The 18,998-nt window shown below is 39.5% G+C and overlaps 1 protein-coding gene and 1 pseudogene across 1 annotated transcript; both read left to right on the top strand.

Annotated features, from left to right (window-relative positions):
* Positions 1-7,338: 7,338 nt before the first annotated feature.
* Positions 7,339-7,435, top strand: LOC148363474 (U2 spliceosomal RNA; annotated as a pseudogene).
* Positions 7,436-8,807: 1,372 nt separating this feature from the next.
* Positions 8,808-18,619, top strand: barx1 (BARX homeobox 1). The gene is made up of 4 exons (XM_088337379.1): positions 8,808-9,235; positions 12,674-12,965; positions 13,075-13,159; positions 18,366-18,619. The coding sequence occupies exons 1-4, from the start codon at positions 9,043-9,045 to the stop codon at positions 18,597-18,599; spliced, it is 804 nt and encodes a 267-aa protein (XP_088193505.1). The 5' UTR covers positions 8,808-9,042; the 3' UTR covers positions 18,600-18,619.
* Positions 18,620-18,998: the final 379 nt, after the last annotated feature.

Genomic DNA, 18,998 nt, shown 5'->3' with positions numbered 1-18,998 from the left:
AATGAATAAATGTCACAAAGACAATGAAGTGAATAAAGATAACAAAGACAATGAAATTAATAAAGTCATGGAAATACAAAATGAAAATGAACAAGAAATTAATGAAGTTATAGAAATACCCAATGAAGATGAACAGGAAATGAATAAAGTTATGGAAATACCCAATGAAATTGATCAAGAAATGCACAAAGAAATTGGACAAGACAAACAAATTGAAAAAACAGATGTACCTACCAAAACCCCTGGAGCAGAGACCAGAGAATCAAAATTGAAACAGGAAGAACCTGGAAATTCTAATTCGATTTCTCATAAAATACCGTATTTTCCGCACTATAAGGCGCACCTAAAAGTCTTAATTTTTTTCAAAAGCTGACCATGCGCCTTATAACACAGTGCGCCTTATATATGGCTCAATATTAAATTCCCAAGGTTTCGCAACTTACTCAACGGCCGCCGACTTGATTTTACCCCGAACAAGGAGTAGTTCGCGGTGTATGCTGGCATTTATATACCGGCGTTTCATTGGCTAACCAATGTGTCAATCATCATTTGAATCGATCACTATTGGCTAAAGTTATTCGGAGCCTCGGATTGGCTAGATGCCCAAAACAAACCCTTCAATCGGCCGAGTTTAGCAATGGCGTAGCAAGTCCGCGGTGTATGCTGGGATTTATATACCGGCGTTTCATTGGCTAACCAATGTGTCAATCATCATTTGAATCGATCACTGTTGTCTTACGTTATTCGGAGCCTCGGATTGGCTAGATGCCCAAAACTAACCCTTCAATCGGACGAGTTTAGCAATGGCGTAGCAAGTCCGCGGTGTATGCTGGGATTTATATACCGGCGTTTCATTGGCTAACCAATGTGTCAATCATCATTTGAATCGATCACTGTTGGCTTAAGTTATTCGGAGCCTCGGATTGGCTAGATGCCCAAAACAAACCCTTCAATCGGACGAGTTTAGCAATGGCGTAGCAAGCTTGCTACAGTACGCCATAAAGAAACATGTTTCATTAGTCTGTATTTGTAAATATTCTACTCTCCTGGATTTACTTTACTCACGGTTGTAAGAAGACCATGATTGCGTATCATTATTGAACGTGAGAACTTGGGTGAGTTATGCGGCTTTATATTTTCCCGGAATCTTGTTTTAGAACTATCTTGATGTTGCTGTGATGAGTTGAGTGAATTAAACTAAATTCCAAGTGTTTATTGTCATATGCACAGTAAAGTTGTGAGCGAAAATAGAAACATAGAAATGTTTGGCATTTCTTGAATCCCAAGACTTCAACCTTCCGAATGATATTTGAAATGACGCATTTAAGTGACATCGTACGGACACCGCATCCGCACGTGTCTACGACACGTATTTGCTTCTTTGCAAGCTTTGGGAATGTTAAGGGGGTAATCAGTTTGACTGAATCATCTGACTGTTTTGTCGACGTTCCCATTGTAGCGCCTTATAATCCGGTGCGCCTTATCTATGGAAGATATAGGACCAAAAACTATTTTTTGGGGGTGCGCCCTATAACACGGTGCGCCCTATAGTGCGGAAAATACGGTACCTGAATTTGGACGTGACAAACGAATAGAAAAAGCAAATGCCACTCCGAAAACACATATTAATCAGGAAGGACCTGGAAGAGAGTCCAAATTAGCAAATTTGTTTGCTACGCCATTGCCGGGATTTGGAGAAGACAAACAAATCGAAAAGGCGAATGACTCTCCAAAAACCCATACGGGCACTGGAAAGAGGGGTAAAAGTAAGACAAAATTAGGAGTGGTGAAAAAAACAGAAACAAAGATAAGAGATTTAGAAGAAAGCCGATTGCCGGTGAATAAGCCCACAAGGGAACTGTATGAAGTTGAGACGGAGGAAGTCGGGGAGGGAAAAAATCTGACCCTTTGTGGGCAGGGAATTAAGAGACCCCTTGATAGGTCCTCTGGCTCACCCCCTAACCCAGAAAAAAGGGGAAGACCAGGAACCACAGACAGAGAGTCAGAGGGTCCCAGAGTTTTCCCCGGTGAGTCTCAAAATGAGGTACTACTCTTAAGTGATGTGTCTGACACAGGTGACACTCTCGATGATCTCGATGATCACCAAAGAATGGACTCAGATCCCCCGGTTTTGTCTAACTAGTTTAAATACTTTAACAACAATTATGAACATTACATTCTCTACTATCAATGTGAGAAGTGTGAGATCAAAGGTTAAGGCTCACAGTGTTTTATCGTTCTTAAAAACTATCAGAACAGATGTGTTTTTACTACAGGAATGCTGCATCCCCTTTCTAAAAAATTATAAACAGTGGGAAGAGATTTGGCCATATCCGTCATTATGGAGTGGCTCGAATGAAAACCGTAACGATGGGGTAGCCATTTTAATAAACAACCCTCAACTCATCATAAAGGGGAGTACTGTGATGAGAGACGGACGCGCAATCTTAGCAAGACTTTCTTATATAGGGAATGATTTTAACCTCATTAACATATACGGCCATGCCGACAGACAACTCAGGTACGAACTTTTAGAGGACATCCAGTCGCATATGCTAGGCCATCAACCACTAATCGTGGGAGGAGATTTTAATTGCATCCTAAGTAGGAAGGATAGAAAGAGGAACGATGAAGAGTTTAAAGTAGATAAAACATCAACTTTATTACAAGACATGTGCCGGACATTTAAACTGGTGGACTGTTTCAAATCCATAGATCCAGGAGAGGAGGGCTTCACCTGGTTCAGTAGTGACAATGCCAGAGCCTCTCGAATAGACTACATATTTACGAGGGGTTTAGCACAGAGTGATGCAAGATTAATTCCAGTTTTTTTTTCGGATCACTTGCTACTGTCCTGCTCTTTCTCATTTCCTTCAGGTATGACTGTTGGGAAGGGTTTGTGGAAGTTAAACTGCTCCCTGCTGGAGGATGAGGCTCTAGCCGCACAAAACAGGGAGCTGTACAAAGACTGGCAGACCCTTCAAGACTCGTATGATTCACGAGCACAATGGTGGGAAATGACAAAGAAACGAACACAGAAATGCAGGGAAAAACAAGAAACTTAAAGAGATGAAACGCATGTCGGGACCACAAAGAAGACTCCAACGCTATTTCATCCTAACAGAAAAGGGGATGGACTTTAATGATGAAATCAAAGAGACCAAACAAGAACTAAACGCTTTGGCGGAAATAAAGAGCAAAGGCATCATAATAAGAAGCAGAGAAAGAGAAATAGAAGAAGGGGAAAAATGTACACGCTATTTTTTTTTTAAAATTATGGGCAAAAATGAGGGGATTTTTAAACTTCAAAACGAAAACGGGCAAATAACAAAGGAAAGTAGTGAAATAACCAGATTGGTCGAAGACTACTACAAAAAAATATTTGAAAAGAAAGAAACATATGAGAATGAAATGGGGCATGTATTAGATCATATTTCAAGATCAGTGCGTCAAGACCCCTTTTTAACATCGGACTTTACCCAAGACCAACTGAATGATTGCATAAAGACTATGAAAAAAGGCAAATCACCCGGGGAGGACGGACTCAACCTCGAATTTTACCGGACTTTTTGGGATATTTTAGCACCAGATCTGTTAACTGTTTCTAACAAATTTTCCAGTCGAGACCATATGCCAGACAGTTTCAGAATAGGTATAGTTACTCTATTGCACAAAAAAGGAGACAAAATTGACTTAAAAAACTGGCGACCCATAACGCTTTTAAACGTGGACTGTAAAATTTTCAGCAAGCTTCTAGCAACACGAATGTCTGTTGTCTTGGGAGACTTGGTTGATCCAGACCAAACCTGTGCCATTGTGGGAAGGAAGATCAGCGACAGTCTCATGCTGATCCGTGACACCATTTGTTATGCAAGAGACAGAAACATGCGACTAGCGGTCCTAAACCTAGACTTTGAAAAAGCCTTTGATCGAGTCTCGCACCAATACCTCTTCAGGGTATTGCAAAAATGTGGTTTTCCCCAAAAATACATCAAGTGGGTAGGAAAAAAGATAGATTTGTCGAAGGCATCAATATCCCAGGAAGTGGGGGACAAATTACCAAGTGTGTTTTGTACATGGATGATTTTAATATTTTATGTACTGACCTCGCATCTGTTGGAAGAGCCCTTGACTTGACTGACCTGTTTGGGAGGGCGTCTGGGTCAAGGCTAAATAGAGAAAAATCACAAGTGAAGTTTTATGGAATGTGGAAAGAGACAGAAAAGGCAGGACTCCCACTGACGGTGTTAAAGACAGACCAGAAAATCCTAGGGATAAAATTCAATGCGGATGGAGGAGGCGAGACCAACTGGGATGACGTGTCAAGGAAAGTTAAGCAAAAACTTGTTTTTTGGTCACTAAGAAAACTGACAATAGAGGGGAAGGTCCTAATCATCAAAGCGATCATCCTCCCAATGCTTTTGTCAATCAGTTTAATTTTTATGCCTAAAAGAAACGTGCTGTTACAACTGGACAGAGCCATCTTTCGCTTTGTCTGGGGCTCAAAGTGGGAAAGGATAAAAAGAGATACAATGAAAAAGAAAAAGGAAAAAGGGGGGAAAGGAGTGCCTGACCTCCAGCTTTTCCTGGGAAGCAAATATGTCTCTCTCCACTTCCAAAACGCTGTGGGCCCACCCAACAACCCGAAAAGTCAAGCAATGACCCGGTTTTGGATGGGCTCATATTTGCGGAAGCTAAAGCTTGTACCAAACAATCGTTTGATTCCAGTTTCATTTAACTTGCCACCAACACATCTCTTTATTCGGGATTTTTTGAAGAAGTTTGATTTGGAAACACAAGAATGTCACACTTTACAAAACCACAGGGCCCTTATTGCTATTGTGCAAGGGCGAGCAACAGTAAGCCCTGTGCGGGGGCTTGCGTTTGGCGAATCCACAACGGTTTGGAGCAACGTCAATCATCCTGCCCTCCCAAACAGACTACGAGACTTGTCATGGATGGTGGCTCATGAAATTCTCCCAGTCAGAGCTGTAATGCACCACCGAGGAATGTCAGCGACTTCGACGTGCCCTCGACCTGGCTGTGGCGCCCAGGAGTCGGTGAGGCACCTTTTTTGTGAGTGCAGCGCTGCCCAGGTCTTGTGGACAATGGCCGAACAACTAGGAAAGTTCCCGGACTTGCCAGCAGGAGAGGTCCCTGATGCACAGTACGTGCTTTACGGGGTGAGTCGGTCGAGGAGGCCTCGGAACGACTTTGCCAGAGACTGGCTCACTCTCGCCGCCATCAAGGACGCCATCTGGACCTCCAGAAACCTGCTGGTATGGAGGTGCAGGCAGATCCCCCCCGTGGCTGTGCTCCAAATGGCTGCAGATACCATACAATCTGCGAGCGGCGGGCCTAGGACGCAGCCATAAAGAAGACTCGTCTGCACCCACCCGGAGGGGGGAGCCGGAGCTACACTGTGGGAGTCCCGGCAGCAACGGCCTGGGTTGTGGAACCCAGAAGGGAGAGGACCCACGCAGAAGGGAGAGGACCCACACAGAGGACTGGAAGAATGCTGCTTGGGAGGGTGGGATGGCAGAGCTATGCCCTTGCACAATAGTATTGCCTTTTACACGCTGGTTAACTACTGTTAAAAGAAAATAACTCTGAAATTGTTTAATTGATGTTGAAAATGTCAGGAAAAAATGTTAAAATGTCATATCGTCACGTCATATTGTCAGATATAAAAAAATTGTGAATATACTCGATGGCTGTGTTTTGCTGCTGTTGGTGTCGGTGGATTTGTTCAGACCGAGGACAATCGACTTTGGCCTGGACGGATCTATTGACACTAACAAAGATTGTTATATAATGAAATTGTGATTATGTTTGATTTTCGTGAAGGTTTGTTCAAACCTCACTTTGTGTTTGCTGTTAAAAACGTAATATTGGAATATAATATTGTGAATGTGCTTAATTGCTGTTGAGATTGTCATGATTGTTTTCTGTTTTTGGTGTCAATGAATTTGTTCAGACCAAAATCCAGACCAAAAATAATCGACTTTGGCCTGGACGGATCTATTGACACTAACAAAGATGTTATATAATGAAATTGTGAATATGCTTGATTGCTATTAAGATTTTCGAGAAGGGTTGTTCAAACCTCACATTGTGCTTGCTGTTAAAAAAGTCATATTGAAATATAATATTGTGAATGTGCTTAATTGCTGTTGAGATTGTCATGATTGTTTTTTTTCTGTTATTAGTGTCAATAAATTTGTTCAAACCAAAAAAAAAAAGTACCTGCTGGTATGGAGGTGCAGGCAGATCCCCCCCGTGGCTGTGCTCCAAATGGCTGCAGATACCATACAATCTGCGAGCGGCGGGCCTAGGACGCAGCCATAAAGAAGAATCGTCTGCACCCACCCGGAGGGGGGAGCCGGAGCTACACTGTGGGAGTCCCGGCAGCAACGGCCTGGGTTGTGGAACCCAGAAGGGAGAGGACCCACGCAGAAGGGAGAGGACCCACACAGAGGACTGGAAGAATGTTGCTTGGGAGGGTGGGATGTCAGAGCTATGCCCTTGCACAATAGTATTGCCTTTTACACGCTGGTTAACTACTGTTAAAAGAAAATAACTCTGAAATTGTTTAATTGATGTTGAAAATGTCAGGAAAAAATGTTAAAACGTCATATCGTCACGTCATATTGTCAGATATAAAAAAATTGTGAATATGCTTGATGGCTGTGTTTTGCTGCTGTTGGTGTCGGTGGATTTGTTCAGACCGAGGACAATCGACTTTGGCCTGGACGGATCTATTGACACTAACAAAGATGTTATATAATGAAATTGTGAATATGTTTGATTGCTAATAAGATTTTCGAGAAGGTTTGTTCAAACCTCACTTTGTGTTTGCTGTTAAAAACGTAATATTGGAATATAATATTGTGAATGTGCTTAATTGCTGTTGAGATTGTCATGATTGTTTTCTGTTTTTAGTGTCAATAAATTTGTTCAAACCAAAAAAAACATTTGGGTAAAATGTAATCGCTACTTGTACTCTGATATCTGCAATCCGGTGATGGAATAAGAACTTGCTCTGTCCACTCCACGCATCGACACGGTATTGCAGAATCTCTGGGAACAGTGCATTCGCAATGATCGCAGCAAGCCTTTAGGGATAGGACCTTAGCTTGGTATTATGGCTGAGAGTAAGAGTCCCGGCTCCTAGGCTCTGTAGCGTATCATGAACTGACCGATAACGGATAATGAATAACGAAGATAGAATAATAACCCTTGAAAATCCCCAAACCCCTGTTAACAGTGTCTCTGAATTTGCACGCTCGCCGTGATTGTCTATCACGCAGTGGATATAAGCGTACGGTGTACTACTGCATATTGCACAGATCTTTGCAATTCGGAGATGGAATAAGACTTTGCTCTGTCCACTCCACGCATCGGCCCGGTATTGCAGTACCTCCGGGAACGGTGCTTTTGCAATGATCGCAGCAAGGCTTTAAGGCTAGTACCTTAGCTTGGCCTTTTGGCTGAGAGTAAGAGATACGGTTCCTAGGCTATGCAGCGTATTATAAACTGCCCAATAACGGATAATGAATAAAGAAGACAGAGCAATAACACCTAAAAAATCCCCCTCCGCCGCTCTCAAACTTGTGGCCGTTGGTGCACTCGCAATGATCGCAGCAAGGCTTTAGGTCTAGGACCCAAACGTAGAAATCCTCTGTCCACTCCACGCTTCGGCCCGGTATTGCAGTACCTCCGGGAACGGTGCATTTGCAATGATCGCAGCAAGGCTTTAGGGCTAGGACCTTAACTTGGCATTTTGGCTGAGAGTAAGAGTCTCGGCTCCTAGGCTTTGTAGCGTATTATGAACTGACCGATAACAGATAATGGATAATGAATAACGAAGATAGATCAATAACCCTTTAAAACCCCTTAGCTTGGCCTCTTATATATATATATATATATATATATATATAAGTGTCCCGGCTCCTAGGCTTTGTAGCATATTATGAACTGACCGATAACGGATAATGGATAATGAATAACGAAGATAGAACAATAACCCTTAGAAATCCCCCTCAACCCCCCCCCCCCCCCCCCTCGACGCACAATTCCACCGGTCTAGATATTACTTTTTGTACTCGAGTGCCGCTGGTGTTCATTATAAAAATTACTTAAATAAGCCGCTTCGCTGAATAAGCAGCTCCCGGCCTTACTTTGCGGAGTCTGTATGTTCTCCCCGTGCTTACGCGGGTTTCCTCCGGGCACTCCGGTTTCCTCCCACATTCCAAAATTTCAGGTGAATTGGCCGGTCCGAATTGTCCCTTGGTGTGAATGAGCGAGTAAGTTGTCTGTCCCCGTGTGCCCTGCGACTGGCTGGCAACCAGTTCAGGGTGTCCAATGCCCGATGATTGCTGGGACGGGCTCCAGCACCCCCGCGACCCTACTGAGGATAAGTGGTGCAGCTGATGAGATGAGATATATATACATACATACATACATACAGTCGTGTGCAAAGGTTTGGGCACCCCTGATCATTTTAAGAATTTCCTTTATAAATCATTGGTTGTTAATTTAAATATATCAAATAGCAGACAAACACTGTGATATCTGAGAAGTGAAGTGAAGTTCATAGGAGTTACATAAAAAATAGCCTCTAAACGCTTCCTATATTGATTAAAAAAAGAAAGATGGATTGCCCCTGGTCTCCACCCAGCAGCGGAGAAATGGTTAAATCTCGTTAAACGCTGAAGTTCTGACCAACGTGATTGGCTGTGTCTTTCCTTTATTTCACGTGAGACTTATGTTTGGTTTTGATTGTGTCTCCATCCATGCCAAGACCAAACCTCCGTCCTTCGCTTGAAATTGGACGCAGTGCACACTGGAGTGGTTTGGGCACAGATGGGGTGACGTCAAAACTGCTCCTTGATTACTTGGCCGACTCATGATCGGTTTGCCACCTCGATTTTATTGATCAAGAGGACAAGCGACGCACATTATCTGATGTCCGGATTTATTCAACGCAGAAGGATTATGCAAAGTGCTTAAATTTAAAAGTCATATTCTGTAATCCCGATAATGCAGCCCTCTTGGGATGTCAGGGCGCTTCATTTTCGCCCAGAAGCTCTTCCCGCTCACCGTTACCGGAGTTTCACGATTGAAGCGATCCTTAACGATCACCCTCAACACAGAGTTCTAACTCCGGCCAGAGAACTCCTTAAATTCGGAGTACAAACAATACTCTCCACCCGAACATTACGGAACCAAATAGGTACGTACAAACAATATGTTTTTACGAGTTATCTTCGCGATGTTCAATAATTACATTTAAACAAGGGGTCTCAAACTCAACTTGGTTGTTGACGATATGATCCGTGTGGGGTTAGGTCAAACGGGGTTTTCCACAAAAACAGCGCTGATAAAAACATTATGCTGTTCTTAAACGACCAATGTTTTATATTTGTCCACTAGATGTCGCTTTAATGTGAAGTGCAACCAAAAATGAGTCCAAGAATTACTACAAACTACAGAGACTGAAAGTGAGCCAAAAGATAAAGCTTTTTCTTCCAATTTTTACCCAGTCTTTCTCAAAGAAAGAAAAAGAAAAAAATAGATGGGGAAAAATCCTTTGTTTTTTTTCATTTTTTGTCCCTTTTTCTTGTTCTTTTTAAAATTTTGTCTTTTTAGTTTTTCATTTTTATATCTCTTTTTTGACCTTTTGTCCTTTTTTTCATTTTCAGTTATTTTTTCTTTTTCTCTTTTTTCATTTTCTTTTTTCATTTTTCTTTTCCTTTTTTTCTTTAGTTGATCTTTTTATCCCTTTTCTTCAATTTTCTATTCATTTTCTTTGTTTTTGTCTCTTTTTCTTTTTACATCTCTTTTTTATTTTATTTTTATTTTCTTGTATCTCTTCTTTTCAAAGTAATTAGGTGTGTTTTGGTTACTTTGAGTCCCTGTCTTCTTTCTCCTTCCGTTGTGCTTTTAGCTCTCTTTTTGGCGGCATGACAGAATACAGCGACATCCAGTGGGAAAATAAAACACCCTGTCCCTTTAACTTCCATATTAAGGCCTCGGCCTCAAACTGTCATCCTGGGGGCCACAATTGGCCCCTTACCGCGAGTTTGAGACCTAAGATTCAAGGTTACTTCAAATTAAGCTTGGATCTGTTCGAAAGTATTTAAATATCTGATTTGTGGGGCTGATTGCACAATATGTCAAAATGACTTAAATCATGATTTGTTCCGTTGTTAACCTAAATTTGGGTTTTTGTCCGAAATGTATGGGAATAAAAAAAGGATTTGTGAACACACCCTTCGCCCCAAATTTCTCGACAAGAAAACTACTAAGCTGGTAGATAAAATGGTGATAGGCACCTTGCATGGCTTTCGCCGCTATTGGTGTGTGAGAGTGTGTGTGAATAGGTAAGTGCGAACAGGGGCTTTACCTAAGGGGGGCAGGGATGGGAAGTACCCACTCACAGAAGAGTGGTGGTAGGAAAATGAAACAAAAGAAAAAGGAAAATAAAGGACAAAAGAACAAAAAAGATTAAAAAACTGAAAAAAAATAAGTAAAGAGATAGGGAAATTTGAAACAAAAGAGAAAATAAAATGAAAAAGAAAGAAAAAAGAAAAAAGACAGATATTTTGGGGTCCCTTTGACCAGTATATTACCAATTATTATATTATGCACAAAATGATTTATTTGTTTCTTTAATTTAAACAAAATTATTTTACTATTCTAAAAAAATATACTAGCATTTATTTTTTCACTCTCCGGTGAACGTTTAACTCTTTTAAACTTGAAACCTTTTCATACTAATGAACTTAATGTCAAGCACCTGGAACATGCGTGAAACAACAAATTGTCAATTTAAAATACGTATTGACTTTTCAGTGCAGCAACAAATACACTACAAAACCCAAGAATAAATTAAACCGTTTTTTAAAAGCTATTCTTAAAACACCTGCCTGGAGAACACTTGAATCATAAATTAAAACAGATGCAAATCTAAAAAAAAAGATAAAATACAAAAATATTTACACATTTTATATACTCGAAGTAAACGCCAGCAACAGAGAATCCATGGTAAAAATGTATATTGACCAATCACAAGAGGAAAATACGTCTAAAATGGAGCCAGCTGTCTGATGTTTAAAATAATGAAACCTGATGCAAACCGCTGGATGTGCTGTTGGTAATGCTTGACGTGCATCAATTATTGTTGTGTAAAAGAATTGGGCTGATAATACAATAAGAATGGGGGGGTATTTCACGCATAAATACGCATCTTGTTTCAAGAAAAAATGCTTTGCACATCCATCAAAATATAATCTAATCTGTATTCATAACGACAAATAGTAACCAAAAAACAAATTTAAGAACAAAATAAAATGACTAAACAAATATTTAAGGAGATGGTGGCATTAAAGCTGTAACTTTACAATACTAAATGTAGTTATTGTTCTTTGTTTCTTTAAATTAAAACAATCAAACAAATACTTCAAAAATAACTCAAATTTGGTTTATAAACAAACATAAAGACCGACAGCACCAGTTAGGTTTTCACGCATATCTAAGTCAAATAACGAAACCATACAACACTCCAAATGATTATCATTATTATAGTTATAATTATTAGTAATATTATGAACTAAATGTTGTAGATCTTCTTAAACAATTTTTTGGATCAAAATCAAATAATCGGTGTGTTCTGCACACCACATTTTTGGGTTACTTCGTGTAATCATAATTTTACAGTTCAATATGTAACTTTTGACACAACAGATTTTGTGTTGTGCGTGTATATGTGTGTGAATGGTAGTGCTTAATATCACCCAATAAACGGAATTGTTTTATATTTTCGTATTTTAACAATTGTGGATTGGCTGGCAACCAGTTGAGGGTGTCCCCTGCCCACTGCCCGGAGATGGCTGGGATGGGCTCCAGCCCCCCGCGACCCTAATGAGGATAAGCGGTACGGCTAATGAGAGAGAGAGAGGGGATTGCTTTGACCAAAAACTCCATTGACCACAATGTCTGTCCAAACCCGTGAAATAATTGCTCAGGGCTACCACACGCCAATATTTCCATATTAATGCAGGTGAGCGGAATTGAAGAATAAATTATTTTTAAAATGTCCAAGATTTTTTAAATGTTTTTTAACTTAGTTTATAATATATTATATATGAGTAGCAACATTATTTTCAATGTAATTGCAATATTTGTGACTTGAATAGTGGACAAATTCACAGTTACTTTACATGTCAAGTCAAGTCAAGTCATTTTTATTTGTATAGCCCTAAATCACGAAGAGTCTCAAAGGGCTTCACAGATTATTACACTATATTACACAGACTATTTTTCAGAATATTATTATACATTCCCCTGCTCTGGAGCCGACGAGAAGAGTAGGTTATTCGTATGCTATAGAGTAGAAGTGAGTTTTAAGCCTAGATTTAAACATTTCAAACAAACAAAGAAAGAGAAAGAAAATTACGTTTATTTTAAATAACAATTAGATATACTTAAATTTATGAGTTACATCAGGCCTTTAGGACAACCATACACTGATGTGGCCCTCGGAGAATTTTTTTTTGACACCCCTGGTTTAAATTAACAAACTCAAAAAGAAAGTCGGTCACTTGTATTGTAATTAAAGTTGTTGTTTTGTTTCACCCAACTGTTTTAAAAACGAATTATCTTTTCAAAGCGTTAAAGGCCAACCGAACTAACCTGATGAAGAGCCCCTTGCCCCCGCTCCCCTGTTCAATAAGCTCAGAATTGGGCCCCTCGCCATTGTCAGCGGCTGCAAGCCTTCAGGTCGGCCTGTCATCTCATCACCTGCCGCTCAACCTTCATCCAAGGGGTGAAATGCACCAGGGGTCCGAAAGGACCAGCGGCAAAAACAAGGGCCGCCGGAATCGAACTGTGTTCACCGAATTGCAGTTATTGGGCCTTGAAAAACGCTTCGAGAAGCAAAAATATCTTTCCACCCCTGACAGGTAAATGATGGGAGCTGAGCACAAACGCTGGATTAAAAAACATCACAAAGGGGGGTGGGACCACTATCAATGGCCTTTTTTATTTAATTTCTACATTTATTCCTTACAGAAGAGACCTTGCCGAGTCTTTGGGTCTGAGTCAACTCCAAGTCAAAACGTGGTACCAGAATAGACGAATGAAATGGAAGAAAATGGTAAGGTTAAGATATGGAAAACCATGGTGTGAAATCTCTTATTAAATGTTGTTCTGTGCAGTAAATAGATTGAATGCTTGAGAGATGAACAGTAAACTGTCATTTTTGGAATTTATTTTATTCTCACTTTATAAGTGACGTAAAAAAGACATAGAACCTATGGCTTTAAATAAATGATTTAATGTTTGTATTAGAATTAGAATAGTCTTTATTGTCTTTGATATCAACGTGGTTAAACATTGTATGCGAGATTAGACATGGCACTCTAGGCGAAAAACATGTAAAATAAAGACGTTGAAGAGAAAAGGATGAAAGACTTTTATGATAAATTGGGAAAATAAAAATAAAATACCATCGAGTTGTTAGTGGTTGTGGGGCCCTAAGCAGTCGTCTAGCTCGCTTAAGCCTTGGGCCGGCTCTGATTCCATAATAACATACTCTCACCTTAATACGCCGGAGCCTTCACAGACTCCGCTGCTATGCCGCAAGTGACACTAGCTGAACAAAAGGGGAGCCGGGAAGGGGCGAGTGCGGTGCTACAAATCAAATGGACTGTTGAGTATATCCGACGCTGTGTTGACCACATTGCTGTTATGTTTTGCTTATTTTAATATTGCAGATGGTGTTTAGCGTTTAAGCCTATCCTGTCCTTTGGGAAGGGAAAGAGTGTTTTTAAAATGCTATACTTTTTGGGAGTGTTGGGTGTTTGAGTGCCCCCAAAATGGTCAGGTTACGCCCAAGACGCAAACGCATGAGCATACGGGTCTTCCCAGTCCAAATTATGGGATTCACTACTTCTCAGTTGTTCTAGTCGGGCTGTTGCGACTCGTTCGTCCGGTTTAATATATTTCACGCTCAACGAGTCGGTCTCATCCTATAAAGCAATGGAAGAAAAAAATGCACTTGGCATTTGCAAGCTCTTATGGAATGTAATGATTGCTAGAAAGTAAGGAGGCAAAATGTACATCCATTTGCATCTCAACCATGGGCCCGTTTTTGGGGAGTGCTCAAGCACCCCCAATTTAAACCTAGGTGAGTCGCAAGCAAAGTTCTATTTTCAGCTACAGCCCGTTAGCTGTTGTAAAACGAGGACAAGTATGAAAACAAATTATTTGATTGTTTTTTACATTTTCTACGCTATTTTGAAGGATATAACACTCAAAAACAGTTTCCCTGGGTTACACAATCCACATAGATAGGGAAAGTAACACAAACAGCGATTGAAGTTCAATATTTCCGATTTTAGAGAACAAAATTAGTTATTTTAATATGTATGAAATACTAAAAATACTAATAAATACTAAATGCTAAAAATGTCTTTCAGTCTGGTCTAATTCTGTTTTTATAATGTGCAAACGCCTTATTAAAATTAAACTTTAAAATTAGACTATCCATTTAACTGTAAAAATATTTGGATGAAATCACACCTAAAAAGCACAGAAACTTTAAACAGGATTTTGATCAGAACACGTTGGATGGAAGGCCGTGGTTTAAATGGCCATATCTTCAAAATAGTTCGTTATAAAGCTTTAAATCCAGTATCATTTTAGAGCTTATTTATTATACTGCCCATTTATACCAAAAACGCAAATTTGACATTTACCTCACTGGGACTCCTTTCGACAGATCAGGTCACAAATTGCTTAACAAAAGACTGTTATTTGGCAACAAAATTAAAAGATTAATATAGGTTCTCCATGCAGGGAACGAGTTTTCATGGGTCTTGTCCTCAATGTGCCAACCTTTTATTGTTTGTTTGTTTCACACAAAAAATGGTGAGGTTGATATATGCAGCCTTTTAAATAATTAATTAAAAAAAACTCAAAAAAAGACTAAACCAAACCCAGAATGTAACTCAAATAAAATAAAAGAACAGTCAAATCTTTCCATAAATAGAATCTAAGAAAATTAAACTCTGCTGACCTATATACTAAAAGCGTTTTCTCAATGACAATAAAAATAAAAATGGTAGATTATCCATTTGACTTTTATTCTAGAGACCTGTAAAAACTATTATTTGGCTATATATGTCCTTATTGCATAACGAGCGAGGTCTGAAATGTATCTAACTAATTGCACTCAAAAGCCCACAAAGGTCCTTAATTATTCAAATGAAACAACTGTATTGATTTGAATTTTCTTTATTGTCATTGATATCAACTTTGTGATAACATTGTATGCAACGAGAGTAGGCATAGCAAGCCTGGGTAAATATTTATTAAGGACTTTGAAGGGGGAGACAAAAACAAGACTCGTTGTGATTAAGGGCTATACAAATAAACATGACACTTGGCTTGACTGTCAGGATAAATGGGCACACATATTTACAACGCAGTGTTTATAGACTGGGCGGCACGACAGATGAGTGGTTAGCGCGTCCGCAGTTCTCAGGTAATTGGTTCTAATCCAACTACCAGCCTTTCTGTGCAGAATTTGCATGTTCTCCCCGTGCTTGCGTGGGTTTCCCCTAGGCACTCCGGTTTCCTCCTTCATTTAAAAAAAACATGAATGTTAGGTTGATGGGGTGGTCCAAATGTGAACTAGCAAGTGAGTTGTCTATCTCTGCGTGCCCTGCGACTGGCTGGCAACGAGTTCAGGGTGCCCCCTGCCCACTGCCCGAAGACAGCTGGGATGGGCTCCATTATTTCCCATAACACCCTCCTCTTCTTACAATACAACAAGTATTGTTCTTCTGTTGATTTCAAGGAAAGTGTCCATCCCTCAATACACACAAAAAAACTAAACATCAAACAAGGCAAAGAGCCACAGTATATAGAAAATATGATGAGGCAAAGAGCCGCATTCTTATTGGCCACGTGTTCGCCACCCCTGTAATAGTGCAACGTTTATGAACAAAATTAAAAGCAACACAGAAAATCCCCTAGATAAGGTGCAAGGTTCACAATTCCGTGCAATAACATTTAGCAGCAACAACAATAAACGAAACAAATCCAAAATAAATCACAAGATATGCTTGTTTTGTGCGCTCGAAGCTACGGATTTAAAAGATTTGGCTTTAACACTGCCCACTAACCGAGACTGGCAAGTTTATTGAGAAAACATGAATTCATTAAATGATTAAATAAAACTTTAAAAAACTTACTTGTCTTTTGCACCAAAATAAATCGATATGAATAATTATTAGAATAGTCTTTATGAGAATAGTAATACGAAAAATAGTAAGTATAATTATTATATAATAATAATAATAGTAGTAAGAGTACTATTATTATTAATAATGATAATTACAATGACCCAACATGCAAATAGGGGCTTAAGCTGAAAAACGATTACATCTTTAAAAAATAATTTGCCCTGACATAAAAATGCACAATGTAAAATGATTGATTACGGATATATTACTAGATGTTGATTTTTTTTTCATTCTTTATTGCTTATTTAGCGTAGAAAATAATAATAATAATAATAATAATAATAATAAAAGCAGTAGTAGTAGTAGTAGTAAACTGAACTCCTCACATAAAGCGCAATTCAAACGACTTTGTAGACGAATTGACCAAACGTCACACCAAAAGTATATTTTTACTAATATAAACAGATCAACTGGAATGCATTGGCTCAAAAATATTGTAATATTACTTTTATTAAAAGTCCGAACAGTGGTTACCAAAAACGACTGAGCAAAGGGACATAAAACCCTCAGAGGAAAAAAAGGTCATATAGCTCTTGTCCACATCTACTCTCGTGTTCAAAAGGAAAGTTTAGCAGCTGCGTCTGGTACGTCGTTACCGGTTTAAGCATAGTTGTGTTTTAAACAGAGCTGACCAAAGCCTTCATAAGGCCCTAGGCAAAATACGATTTGGGGCACCTATTACTTTATTATTTGCATACCTTCTCAAACCCTTTGCATATTCTACTCGGTCATTACCAATACACCTAGAATACTAGATGTGAGATGATGCTGTTGTAGTTAGGTTGTAATCCACCGTGAGTAAGGTCACGGAAGCAAACAGCAGATTTGAAAATTTGCAGAACAAATCCTCAAGAAATCAGTACATACAATCTGAAAGGGCAACCAGGCATTCTTTACAGATGGTTTATCATTTTGAATGATACGAAGCCAACCACAAGGGCAGCCCGGGGTTTATCTACACTAAATATTCAAAGCCATATAATTCAAAGTGGGATACGGAAAGTCATCTAGGCCATATAAAAGTAAGGAAATAAACCATGTATTTACTGCAAACACAATCTGCATTATTATTTGTGTTTTAAATTACCTGCAACAAGAATTGTACAAGTTTACTTAATTTACACTCAAATACTTAAATACATACATAGATGCATAGAGGTACTGTAAACAAGATTAAATAAAAATTAATTTCCAAAAGATCTAACAAATATTGAGATAATTATGTAAATGTATAATATAATATATATATATATATATATATATATATATATATATATATATATATATATATATATATATATATATATTATACATTTACAGTTCTGAGGTCATGTGTTCAAATCCAGCTAATCTTCCTGTGCGGAGTTTGCATGTTCTTCCCGTGCTTGCGTGGGTTTCCTCCGGGCACTCCGGTTTCCTCCCACATTCCAAAAACATGCATTTCAGGTTGATTGGCCGGTCCAAATTGTCCCTAGGTGTGACTGAGCGAGCGAATTGTCTGTCCCTGTGTGCCCTGCGATTGGCTGGTAACCAGTTCAGGGTGTCCCCTGCCCATTGCCCGATGATGGCTGGGATGGGCTCCAGCACCCCCGCGACCCTACTTGAGGATAAGCGGTGCAGATAATGGATGGATGGATGGATAATGGATACATGATAACCGCTCTTGTGGGACTCCTTGTGGTCACGGAACCATAAGCAGCCGCTTAGTTCGCTTGAACCTTGGGATAGCTCAAGATCAATATTGTTCGTGTCTCAGAGTATGACACAATGTAATGAGAGCATTTTGTCTTTTGTTTGTCATTGACAGAATGATCCAAATACGCATTTGTTTCAGGGCTATGTGTTTTTGTGTTACAATTGTGGCCAGTACTGCAAAACGTTCATCGAGGAGTTCTGTTAGAAGAAATTTTTGAAAAATCCGAAAAACATGTTTTTTTCTGCAGGGTTAGGTCAACACCAAAGATGCTGACAAGCAGTATATTTTATGAACATTTACAAATAAATCAGAACAAAAAGCAGAACAACGTTCAGTTTTCCGTTTTGTGGTTTCAGGTACTGCAGAGGGGAGGACTAGAGTCCCCAACAAAACCAAAAGGCCGCCCAAAGAAAAATTCTCTTCCGAGCAATGAGCAACACGCTGAGAAAATCCTATTTCCTTCTGCCAAAGAACACCAGTCTTTAGGCTCCAGCTCTCATTCCACAAACACTCCAGAGGAAGGACTTGATCAACTCCTCGAAGTTCCGCCACCAAATATTATTCAACAGTTTATGACAGATAACGATTAAAAGTGAATTAACCATTCCCTCATGCCACGTAGACATCGCTGGATAACAGGTGTTGTTGTGTTGTGCCCAAATCCGACTCCTGTGCAGATTCCTCCCCCCCTCGCGTGAACGCTTGTGCCCAAATCCGACTCCTGTGCAGATTCCTCCCCCCCTCGCGTGAACGCGCATTCTGCTATTCCTCTGCGCTTCCAACAAAAGCGATCGTATTCTATATAAACGCTTATTAAAACAATAAAACGAGCTAATTATAACAATTGGGAGATCCTAGTCTATATAACGCGTTTATTTAAACAATAAAGCGCGATCGTATTCTACAAATTGCGTTTGTTAACGCGGATGCAAAAGTCACCAATGTCAATGTACGCTATGATTTCCGCAATTACAACTAATTGTACACAA

Source organism: Urocampus carinirostris, chromosome 6 (assembly GCF_059441175.1).
Source record: "Urocampus carinirostris isolate Australia breed hairy pipefish chromosome 6, RoL_Ucar_1.0, whole genome shotgun sequence".
NCBI classification, from domain to species: domain Eukaryota; kingdom Metazoa; phylum Chordata; class Actinopteri; order Syngnathiformes; family Syngnathidae; genus Urocampus; species Urocampus carinirostris.
Note: the sequence above shows the minus strand (reverse complement) of the source record. Positions and strands in the feature narration are given on the sequence as shown.

Coding starts and splice junctions, on each gene's coding strand:
- barx1 (XM_088337379.1), top strand. CDS start 9,043: ATGCAGCCCTCTTGGGATGTCAGGGCGCTTCATTTTCGCCCAGAAGCT. Junction 9,236..12,673: donor AACATTACGGAACCAAATAG/GTACGTACAAAC, acceptor ATCTTTTCAAAG/CGTTAAAGGCCAACCGAACT. Junction 13,160..18,365: donor GAATGAAATGGAAGAAAATG/GTAAGGTTAAGA, acceptor TTGTGGTTTCAG/GTACTGCAGAGGGGAGGACT.